At 36.7% G+C, this 12,282-nt stretch overlaps 1 protein-coding gene across 1 annotated transcript; it reads left to right on the top strand.

Annotated features, from left to right (window-relative positions):
• Positions 1 to 404: 404 nt before the first annotated feature.
• LOC133866001 (uncharacterized) lies at positions 405 to 11,821 on the top strand. Its single transcript, XM_062302548.1, has 16 exons — positions 405 to 615; positions 1,446 to 1,873; positions 2,044 to 2,269; positions 2,399 to 2,644; positions 2,730 to 2,848; positions 3,577 to 3,675; positions 3,779 to 3,866; positions 4,471 to 4,700; positions 5,885 to 6,069; positions 6,293 to 6,492; positions 8,276 to 8,608; positions 8,705 to 8,806; positions 9,048 to 9,345; positions 9,935 to 10,083; positions 10,163 to 10,447; positions 11,064 to 11,821. The coding sequence occupies exons 2-16, from the start codon at positions 1,575 to 1,577 to the stop codon at positions 11,271 to 11,273; spliced, it is 3,069 nt and encodes a 1,022-aa protein (XP_062158532.1). The 5' UTR covers positions 405 to 615; positions 1,446 to 1,574; the 3' UTR covers positions 11,274 to 11,821.
• The last annotated feature ends 461 nt before the right edge of the window (positions 11,822 to 12,282 follow it).

The following is a 12,282-nucleotide window of genomic DNA, read 5'->3' as shown; positions in this document are numbered from 1 at the left end:
TTTAAAATCGCACTTATTGTCTACGAAATCGCAATTCCAAACGCACCCTTAGGTGATTATTGAATTTTTATAGAGTCTACTTGTCTCGATAGGTCTCGAATAGTCCTAATTCACTTGTTGGGGTAAGTAAACCATGTAAAGATTATTTCATATTTACTGTTTGTATTGTTAACCATTCGAAGAACAACAAATTATTAGAGATTCGGATCTTTTGACAATTAGGCTCAAAGTAAAAGCCATGCCCAGTAGAAGAAGTTTGGGTTCAATATAGGGCCGGGGCGGCCTCACACAAGTACAGAACAGGCCGAATTCAACACCAGAAAGTCCGAATCCAACGGTCAAAAACCGGTAAAGTACGTGGGTTTAACACGCAAGGGGGAGATCGTAAAATTCAAGCAACTTCCACGGTTCCGTATTGGCAGTGAACTCGTCTAAAATTTTCTCTTTCTGTTTAATTAAGGGAGAAAAAACGAATATGCCATCGTTATGTTCCTCGCAGACATTCTCAGATGCCAATTCGCTCTGAGAATATCTTCTCTTTCTTTCTTTCACATTTACATTCATATATTGCTTGCACATGCACACTTTCTCTTCCTCTGCTCGCTTTCTCTTCAGGTACGCTTTCTTTTTAATTGTCCAATTAAGCTTTTCTTTTTCTTCTTTTTTTGGCTAAGTTGTAAACGTTGCTACGAATGAAGTTCTGTTTTGGCGGCAGTTACGCCATGGTTTGAAATGCGTCGTTTCGTTGTTCGGTGAAGCGAGCCCTAGGGGCTCTAGTCGGCGACTTAGGGTTTTGATTTGTCACTGGTTTGAAGAAAAATGCTAGTTTAGATGTTCTGCTTGCTTGCCGACCGTTGAAAGGTTGAATATGCGATCAGATATTTGATCATGTGTATGTATCAAGTGTGTTTGTATGTATGCTTGTATCATTTGAGTTCTTTGTAATTTTAGTTTGAACTGCTATTGACGGTGCGTTTACTATTTTGTTGTTCATTTTAATTAGTTGAGCTTCCTATCATACAAGTAGCGGTTTATGCGTTCCGATTAATAGTCAATTTTTACTCAAGAGTTGTTTTTTGAATTGAAGTTGGTGGTATTAGTTGATGGAAATTCATTTTGGGTTTAGAAAGAATGAGAAAAGGGAAAGAGAAGAAGGATAATCCGAGTGTTTTTTTTTGGTTCTCAAATTCGAGGAGGCAAGCAAGTGTAGAAAAAATGTTTCAGAAAATAAGCTCACAATGCTGGGGAAATGTTGGGGGAATGGAGGGCACAAGTCTGACTATATTGTTATGATATGTTGTCTTCCTTTTCACGTGACTTCTTGTATTGATTGCTGAACTTGTTTCTTATCCCATGATTTGTTTACTCTCGATCAATCTTGTAGTCCTGACAATTATTGTAATCCTTTAATGTTAAAATTTCTTATAATATAAGTTTGTACTCAGGATTCTGGAGCTTGTTTCTATGGTGGTTTTGGCCCTCTCGGTTTTTTTTGTTGTTGTGAAAATTATTGAAATCCAATCTGCACAGCTTTGGACCAAGTGGAGTAATCAGAACAAGAACAAGTCTGCTTAATGGGCTCTGATAAGCAATCTGTTGGTTTACTGGACACCCTCAGAATAGAGAGGGTTAGAACAATTCTAACTCCAGCATATCCATACCCACACGAGCATTCCCGGCATGCCATAATTGCTGTTGTTGTGGGTTGCCTGTTTTTCATCTCATCTGACAACATCCATACTCTCGTGGAGAAGTTGGACAACAATATTAAATGGTGGTCTATGTATGGCTGTTTATTTGGTTTCTTTTATTTCTTTTCATCACCATTTATTGGGAAGACTATTAAACCAAGCTATTCAAATTTCAGTCGGTGGTAAGTGTTTACTTATACTCCTACTCTATGGTATTAAGTTTTTTGCTTCTCATACTCATACACGCATGCTCGCGCTCGCGTTTGGTATCCATGTATTTCTGTTACTTTATTAGTAAATGAACTATAAAAAGCCAGTGCGTATCAGTTATTTTTGAAATTTACTTCTGCAGGTACATAGTCTGGATTTTAGTAGCAGCTGTGTATCATCTTCCTAGTTTGCAGTCAATGGGAGTGGATATGAGGATGAACCTGTCTTTGTTTTTAACAATATATGTGTCATCTATTTTATTTCTTCTTGTATTCCACATTATCTTTTATGGCCTTTGGTACATTGGCCTTGTTTCACGTGTGGCTGGAAAAAGACCGGAGATCTTGACCATTCTTCAAAATTGTGCTGTAAGTTTTGAAGATGCATTTTTTTTTTTTTTTAAACAAAAAATACAAAAAATCTTCATTCCATAGTGCATTCTTTTGCTATTACATATAAATCTGAATATCATGTTGATGTCCGTATTGCTGGTGCAGGTTCTTAGTATAGCTTGCTGTGTATTTTATAGTCACTGTGGCAACCGTGCTATTTTGAAAGAGAGACCGTTTGTGCGAAAAAACTCTTTCTGGTTTTCCTTTTTTAAGAAAGAAGAGAGAAACACTTGGCTTGCAAAGTTTCTCCGTATGAATGAGTTGAAAGACCAGGTTTGCTCATCTTGGTTTGCTCCGGTTGGGTCTGCGAGTGACTATCCGCTTTTGTCCAAGTGGGTTATCTATGGTGAGGTACAGCTGGAATCCACTATAATTTCTATAAACCTTTGTTTTTTTGGTCCCTTTCTTTATTTGTAATTTTTTTTTGTCATTTCAGTTAGCTTGCAATGGCTCATGTGCTGCGGGTTCATCTGATAAAATCTCTCCCATATACTCATTATGGGCGACATTTATAGGCCTTTACATTGCCAATTACGTAGTGGAAAGGTCAACTGGGTGAGTAGCATATTTGCATTTGATTTTCTTATCTCAAAATACTGTTGTGAGTTTATCTGTTGACATCAGTAGAATTTAAATTTGTATTGTCTGGATGCAGTCTCTTTGTTTAAAGTTTAGGTTTTTGATTAATATAAGCTTCCATTTCTGCAATTTAACTCTGGCTAACAGGATTACAGGAATGACTGACTGAACTGAGTGAGCACTTTCTTTTGCTTCTTCTTCTTTCTTTCTTTCTTTCCTCCTTCTTCTTTTTTTTTTGTGTGTGTGTGTTTACCTTTTCTTTTCCCCTTAAATCACCAAGTTAAGGGTGTATTTAGGTGAGTTTTATGTAAGAATTGACATTGGCCTTTTGTTGTTTCAACTGAGAGGGACTATGGAAGTGACTGCTATGTGAAAGTTGCTGTTCTTGTGTTACGAGTCTTTTGCATGCTTAAGTATCCAGTTAGAACCTCAGCTTTTAAAGTCTTGTGGCTAGGTTCTGAGAGGATGACATGAACGAAAACCGATCGAGAAAAGCCCTGTAGAGGAGAGAACGAAGTAAAAGAGAGAAACTTTATATTTATCAAATAAGAGATTTAACATCTAAAGATGGTTTCATCATGTTAGATTATACTCTTTCCTGTTTTATGATCATTTCAGATGATATTTATCACTATATGCAAACTTTTACATATTTCTCTTTCTCTTCCCCTCCATTCCATTCATTAATATCGGATAATTAACAGGTGGGCTCTTGCTCATCCTGTGTCAGTAAAAGAATGTGAGAAGCTGAAGAAGAAGCAAATGAAGCCTGAATTTTTGGATATGGTTCCTTGGTATTCGGGGTATGTATTCACTATTTTTTACCCTTTTGTTTTACTGTTTTGAGGGCACTGAATTTGGTTTTCATTTGGTCAATTTAACTGTGCTGGTGACTGTATGCTGCAGAACGTCTGCTGATTTATTCAAGACTGTTTTTGACCTACTGGTATCAGTAACTGTCTTTCTTGGTCGCTTTGACATGCGTATGATGCAGGTATAATTCCCTATTTGAAATTTGTCACATTGACATATTATATATATATATATAAATTGATACCTTAATTACTCTGTCTTAGTCAGAGAATATTGTCTGGAACTTTGCAAATTCCTATTTGTTTCAGAGTACAATGTTCTTAAATGAAGGATCCATCAGCATTATTATTTTTATTTTTTGAAATTGTTATGATTTCGAAACTTTCCTAATTTATATTTCACAAGATAGGGAAATAAATTGATATATCATGTTAGAAGCCTTTCATATTTGGCAAGTTTCTTTTCTAAGAAAAATGCAAGTGCTTTTGCTGGATTTTGAGTTGCAGAATAGAATGTTGCTCTTTGAACTTAGTTACATTCTGGTTTCAATTAGTTGCTTAGAGGGAAGTCCATCTGTAAAGTACTTTTTCCGTTCACCATATGCTAATATCTTTCAAATCAACTCCTTCATATGAGATAATTAATGAGTCTCGGTAATCAATAACTTGATATCTTCAGTGAACTTTGTGGTTATGCAAATGAGGTCCTTTTCAGATAATAATTCCATCTGAATATTTGTTCTGATGTAATAACATCTGTTATATCCCCCTTTCTTCCACCATTAGGCAGCAATGAGCAGGGTTCAAGATGGAGCAGAACAAGCTGATCTTTTATACGATCAATTTAGTGGAGAGGATGATCTATGGTTTGACTTCATGGCTGATACTGGTGATGGTGGGAACTCATCATATGCTGTTGCACGGCTACTTGCTCAGCCTTCCATTCGTCTCACTAGAGGTGATTCTGTGCTTACCCTACCTCGTGGCAACTTGCTACTTATTGGAGGGGATCTAGCGTGAGTCTATAACTCTTACTCATGATGTATGATATTGCATAATTGCATCAATTATTATATACAGATAAACTTAAACTTACTCCCAACTTATAAGTTCACACTATTTTATACAGTCAATAATGTTGGAACCTTTTTGAGGTAGATCATCAACACTAATGGTCTTGATGATGTGTAAAACTAATTAATGAATAATGGATAATTTATTTTTTTGATAGGTGTCTTTTTTGTATACTTTCCGTGTACTTGGGTTGCGCCCCGTTGTGTTTTAATGAAATTCAATTACTTATAAAAAATAAAATAAAATAAGGATAATATAAATCTCCCAGTCATCATTAGTGCACAAAATCTGATGTCGAACATCTTGAGATGAGATTGAGAATTCCAGTGGATTCTTGATGGTTGAAATTTAGAATCCTTTTTTCCCCAGAATTAGATGCCTTAAATGTTGGGAGCTGAAATGACCTGAAATTGAAAATTTTATATTAAAATCAAGTAGACCCGTTGAACCATTGAAGTCAATTTTACAGGTGGTCACAAGCTTCAGCTGTAAAATTTAACCATCTTCACTATCACCAACTGCTAAACATATTCGAAGACACCACAATACTACTATTGTCATGGGCACCACCCATTGCTACACTGTGCAACCTTTTGTGGCCACTGTGTTTTCCTACCCTGTATTGAACAATTTGTTGGGTATTGATTAACTTCTAATCTGTGTGCTAGATTTATTTAAGGTCTGTACACTTTGGTGAGCATCTTCCCACGAGTTAAGACCGCCTCAGTGCTCACTTTAAGATCACCCTATCGTAGATTTGGATTTTTATTTTTCATTTTTTCATGGGATTGCTTCTTAAGAGCGCTCTAATTTGTATTAGATCCTAGTGTTTGATCCCCCCCCCTCCCCAACCAAAAAAAGAAAAAAGAAACTCAAAAAGAAATTGTTTATGGTTAAGGTACAGAAAAATGCTTTACTATGCACATACACACTTGAGCATATCTATTTTTGCATATGTTTACTTGTTAAGTATCTAAATTTGAGTTCAATTTTGCCAATGGTCTCCTTGCCCTATAAGTAAGGGATGCAGAATCTAGTCATGGGTCAATCCATATGGATGCATGAGTATGTGTAACTATTTATAAAAACATTTAAATCCAAATTGATAATTCAAGATCTATTGTAGGTACCCTAATCCGTCAGCTTTCACATATGAAAAACGCTTCTTCCGTCCTTTTGAGTATGCTCTCCAGCCTCCTCCGTGGTATAAGCCAGAGCAGGTAGCTGTGAACAAGCCTGAGATACCTTGTGAAGTGCCTGAACTGAAGCAATACGAGGGGCCTCAGTGTTTTCTTATTCCTGGAAATCATGGTTGGTCTTAGTTCTTGGTCTGAGCCTCTTATGATTTAGTTTTGTTCCTCACAAAAGAGATTCTGTTACTGTCATTTAGATATTTATTGTTGTATTTATCTGATAATCAGAACTGTTATCAGTCGTTTATTTTCAGAACGTGATTCTGCTCATTGAAAAGCCTTGGATTTTGTTAGTGTAAAATGTACGTTTGGTGTAACATTAGTCTTTTATTGCAATGCAGATTGGTTTGATGGTCTACATACCTTTATGAGGTATATATGTCATAAGAGCTGGTTGGGAGGGTGGTTGATGCCTCAAAAGAAGAGTTATTTTGCTTTGCAACTCCCTAAAAGATGGTGGATATTTGGTCTTGATCTAGCACTCCATGGTGATATTGACGAATACCAATTCAAATTCTTCTCGGAACTAGTAAAGCATAAGGTATTTCTTCTTTTTCTTTTTGGCTGAAAAGATTACCTGAGTGGATGAGATGGTGCTGCACCAGCAATCTCACCATATGGATTGCTTACTGAGAGTTGTATCTATGGTCACTCCCTTGCTATTATCTCAGACTTGATGGGGATGATTCTGATGCTTATGCTCAACATTTTAGATGTGAACACGATTTATTGTGTCTAGTCTAATGTTAGATAAGCAGTGCCATATGAGTTGCATATGAAACTTGTGTCAAGACATCCCTGCTGTCACATGTTCAACAAACACATAAAAAACTCTGAAGAGGGGGAAATATTCTTACACTATCAAAAACTTGTTCATATGATATAATGCCATTTTGCATTAGTGAACACTTCTATTCTCGTAACATGCCTTGAGATTACCTATCTTTTGCCCTCAATAGTATTAAATTTCTTGAGATGGCTGCTTGGGAAAGACTGTTTACCATTACACTTTTGAAGTTAGAGTTGGTAACTGTCTTTGTTCAATGTCAATTTGAATACACCAACTTATATATCTGAAGATGTGGAGTAACATAGCTAAATTAGACTTTCCTCTTGGGGCTTATGTCTTGTTTTTTACTACCTTTTTTTAGAAAATCATATGCTGTCCTGTTTTATAGGCTTGAGCTACAATTTTGGCCTTCCTCTCAATTGGTGCACGCACTAGGGCCCCGTTTAATAACCCCCCTCCCCTTATGGGGGTAATTTTTTTGTTGAGTGAAAGTAAAAAGTGATTGATGTGATATAAAGTAGAAAGAATTTATATGGAAAAGTGGAAAAATTTTGTATTGTTGTGGGTTTTTTTTATTTAAATAATAATAAAAAATTGTTGATGTGAAATAAAAAGTAAAAAAGGTTAAGAATGTTTCGAAGTTGATGTTTTTTGGGAGGTGAAAATAAGGGGAGGGGGTTATTAAACGGGGCCTAGGTTATGTTGCACGACCAAATCATTTTTCTCATTTTGTTGAGATTGCTAAAATTTAAGTTTTCACAATCAACTAATGTGATGATGATACTAAAGAAATTAATGCATAACCTCCCTTACATTTCTGATGCTGATTTTGGGGGGGGGGGGGGGGGATTCCCTTTGCTGGTTTGCTTGTTAGTCTTTTGTTTGGTTTCACTGACGTAGTTTTTCGAGCAAAAGAAAAAAGAGAGGCAGAATCTCAATTGAAATATTTTGCTTATTTCATAGCCTGCTTCACATTTTATCTTGCTGCATTTCCTTTGGTGGACGGCAGGGGGCTTGTGATGCTTATATTATAAGAGACTTAGGCAAATAAAGCATTCGATTTCTTTGCTATTCAATTTCGATCACTTGTATGGTAAATGGACTAGACTGCTATATTCCTCTCTTTGTAGACTACTAGGCTTTTGCTTCTGTGCTGTGACATGCAAGATATTTTCCTATTGAAAATTCTAGCTTTCTGGACATGACACTCCTGTCAACCCTTTTCCAAATATTGCTTGGACTCTAATGAAAATGTTTGCCTTATTTGCTTGAAAAAGTTAATGGAATGTTGTGCAAGTTTGTTGAAAATACATGACCATTGTACAAATGGTTGTAGTACTGATGGTTCTTATTAATGCAAAGAGATAGTCAAACATACATGAGTATTTATTTGTTTAGTGTTATAAATTCCTATGTTTGACATTGTGTCTCAAAGAAATGACACTTTTGTCCACGTCCACATATCATATATTTTGCTAATGATCCTTTTTGCCATATTGACCCCAACATGCTCATCTTACCTTGCATGATCAAGGTTGGAGACGAGGATTCTGTGATCATTATAACACACGAACCAAGTTGGCTTCTTGATTGGTATTGGAATGATGTTACCGGGAAGAATGTCTCGCACCTCATATCTGATTATTTGAAAGGAAGGTGCAAGCTTCGAATGGCTGGGGACCTGCATCACTATATGCGCCATTCCTTTGTTAAATCAGATGGGCCTGTCCATGTGCAAAACCTAATTGTAAATGGTTGTGGTGGTGCTTTTTTACATCCCACCCATGTCTTTAGTAAATTTAAAAAATTTCATGGAGTTTCCTACGAGTGCAAGGCTGCATATCCTTCTTATGAAGATTCAAGCCGGGTAAATTTTGACTACCATTCCACGATGATACAAAGTTCATATTTTATCATTTTATTTTAATTGTTGGTGCTGTAATGTAATTCTCATTTGGTGCAGATTGCATTGGGAAATATTTTGAAGTTTCGAAAGAAGAATTGGCAATTTGATTTTATTGGTGGCATAATATACTTTATATTGGTCTTTTCTATGTTCCCGCAGGTGGGTTTCTCTTCATTATTTTTTGTATATTCAGATCTTTGGTGTTTTCCGTAATTTCAGACATCTGCATCTTTGCACCTAGACAAGCAGGACATATTCCCCCCCTCTTCTGTTTGACTTGGATTAATTATCATTGCTTTCCTACTCTTTTCCATCCTTACAGCGAGTAACAGTTACTATATTTGCTTACCTAACAATGTAAATATGTGTTGCTGAGAGGTGACTTTGTTCTCCCCTCTAGTGCAAGCTCGATCACATCTTGCATGAGGATTGCTTTTCAGGTCACTTGAGGAGCTTCATTGGCACAGTATGGAGCAATTTTATATACATGGTGGAACACTCTTATATATCTCTTACAGGTGCTATGCTATTGCTAATTGTGGCAATTACATTTGTACCGTCCAAAGTGTCACGGAAGAAGCGAGCAATAATCGGAGTTCTTCATGTTTCTGCACACCTAGCTGCTGCTTTAATTCTTATGTTGCTGTTAGAACTGGGTGTTGAGACGTGTATCCGGCATAAACTACTAGCAACTTCAGGTGAGTACGTTCTTTCTTTCTGATATTTCACTTTTCTTGAATATTTGCTTAGGATTCAAGGATTTCCAGCTTATATTGCCTTTATGGAGATGAGGAAAGTTCTCAATATTAATATACTTTAATCATTTCTTTTGTCTATTGGTTATTACACCTACATCTATTGGGTATTGAATCCACAACTTTACCCTCTCTTCCATTTTGCCGGTGGGAGGAGGTGCCATTTGAGTTTGAGCTCATTGGCTTATCATTATTACTATAAGCCAGATTATGTATAATACTTTTGACGACATTGTTAGAGTCATATGATCATGTGAGTCATTTCTGTCTCAATCTTGATTGCATATTTATTACTTCCAAGGATTTTATTATAGTCAGAATGATATTAACAAAAAAAAGTATTTTATGTTGAAAAACACATTAACTAATGTCGTTTAATATGACAGATGGTCTTATACTCTTGTGGTGTTTTTTCTCTTTCTTAAGGAGGTTTGGGTTCAACTCACAGTGGGTGTGGTATTTGTAGGATCCTTATCTGTTTGTTAAATAAAAAATGGTTTAAATGTGGATGATGGTGATTTTTTTTTCCCAGGCTATCACACTTTATATCAATGGTACCGAACAGTGGAAAGTGAGCACTTTCCAGATCCAACCGGCCTTCGAGCTCGTATGGAACAATGGACCCACGGCCTTTATCCAGCATGTATCAAGTATCTTATGTCTGCATTTGATATTCCTGAGGTGAGAGAATCTTGTGTTCCAGAAATATGCTTTTTCTTTCCTTCTTTAGTTAAGTATAATAATGGAGAAGTATTATCAGGTCATGGCCGTCACACGTAGTAACATATGCAAGAATGGAATGGTGTCGCTCTCTCGAGGGGGTGCAGTCATATATTATGCTTCGGTCTTCCTTTACTTTTGGGTCTTTTCAACTCCTGTGGTTTCCTTGGTGTTTGGAAGCTACTTATACATTTGCATTAACTGGCTCCACATTCACTTTGATGAAGCCTTCTCTTCTCTACGAATTGCTAATTACAAGGCATTCACTCGTTTCCATATCAATTCTAATGGTGATCTTGAAGTTTTCACCCTCGCTGTTGATAAGGTGAGGAAATCACTTACATTCAACGCAATGAATTTTTTTTCCTTAATAGCTCACTTTGATTTCAGTTTTTTCATCTCTCCCGAAATAAACAAGGACTGGGAGAGCCTTATATCCCAGCTTACCAGCACTGCAATGTTATTTTCTACTTGTTCTACTTGATGAAGTTTGTATAAGGTTCGGCCCGTGGTTTATGTAGGAGCAAGGTCTAAAACTAATAAATTTGTGGTAATGGTGGGGGCATTTTCCATTGGTATGCCCTGATTAGGGACCTAATAGAACCTGCTTCTTCCTCTTTTTCTTATTTTAATTTTTTCCCAATAAATTAAACTACTAAATGTGTCCCATGTAATTCTGCTAAAGTGGGCAGATTTGTGATTGTTAGGGAAGGGAATTCGAGAAATTGATATTTGATGAGTACTAAAACAAAGTATATTGGATATTCAACAGTTCAATCTTTTGGAGAATATACTATTGTACTTGGTATGCTTTGAACAGCAGTGGTTTCTCTCTCTCTCTCTCTCTCTCTCTCTCTCTCAGTGATGCAAAGAAAACTCTTACATTCTTGGGACACTTGGTAGTTATCTAACCTGTATTACTAACTCATTGACATATGCAGGTGCCAAAGGAATGGAAGCTGGATCCTGACTGGGATGGGGAGCCCAAACAACCTCAGCAATTGAGCCACCTTAGAAAGCACCCCAGCAAATGGAGTGCAGCTATTGCTCAGCAGGACCCACTTCATACTGTTAAGATTGTTGACCAATTTGTTATACGAAAATCAGATAAACCAGATATTGAAACAGTCAATGGGTCAGTCATTCGCTGATCTGTGCTGCTCAAATTATAGAGTTAGCGTTGTTCTCACCATTGAGAAAGAAAGGAGAAAAGAAAAGGGAAGACTGGAAGTTTTGTGTTCTAATTCTGGCGTTTCCATTTGTTACCGTAGCTTTCAAAAACGTGCCGGGTGTGCTACTAAATCGGTCTCACAAGCGTTATTATCTGTTGATTAGATGATCTAGCTAACTGACGACATAGGTTACCTTAGAGATTGTTGTATCTTAAAGTTAGGTTACAGTCAGATGGTCATTTCACTGTGATAACAAAATGGTACATTTCATTTTGGTATTTGGCCTGCCTCCAGTAATTAAATAACTAGAGATATCCCGTGGTTGAAATAGACGGTTTGGACTGCAAGACGAATCTTAGCGTTTACCATTGTTAGTGAGTTCTTCTCCAATCTTGCGATGAGATCTTCAGTTTCAGTTATTTAGTCACTGGAGGTAAGCCAAATCCGTTAATACTTTTACAGTATATAGACTTCTAAGGTATTTTCACTTGCAACTGGACATAAATATGGTTCCAGTTGCTCTGCAATTCTGGTATCTTTTCTCTGGAAGCTTTGGTGGGATGAGTAGGAAAAAAACAAGGTCAAATTTGTTTTTTCAACACAATCGAATTCCTAACTTGCATAAGAATTTGTTTAAAAAAAAGAACAAAGACGAGAACAAATCCATTAGTATGCCATTTATCAGAATTTGCTTGGATGTTAAAAAAGAGGGACTCACAAGATGGAGTTCTGCCTTTGCTGCAGCCGAAACTGTTAATGCTCAAAAACATGACAAAATTTGATAGCCGAGTTGTTATCTACAAGATATCAAGGGCTGTGGAAGGCTACGTTTGATAGTCGATCTGCATGGAGGAATCTCTCATATGATGTCGGTCCCTTTCAATGCTTACTGTACGTCTTCCCAGTTCTTGGACCTCCTTAAGTTTCTGCCGAAGAAAAGGTATGAAGATTAGGAATTGAAATGGGAAAAGGGGATTCGGATGCTGCC

Source organism: Alnus glutinosa, chromosome 4 (genome assembly GCF_958979055.1).
Source record: "Alnus glutinosa chromosome 4, dhAlnGlut1.1, whole genome shotgun sequence".
NCBI classification, from domain to species: Eukaryota; Viridiplantae; Streptophyta; class Magnoliopsida; order Fagales; family Betulaceae; genus Alnus; species Alnus glutinosa.
Note: the sequence above shows the minus strand (reverse complement) of the source record. Positions and strands in the feature narration are given on the sequence as shown.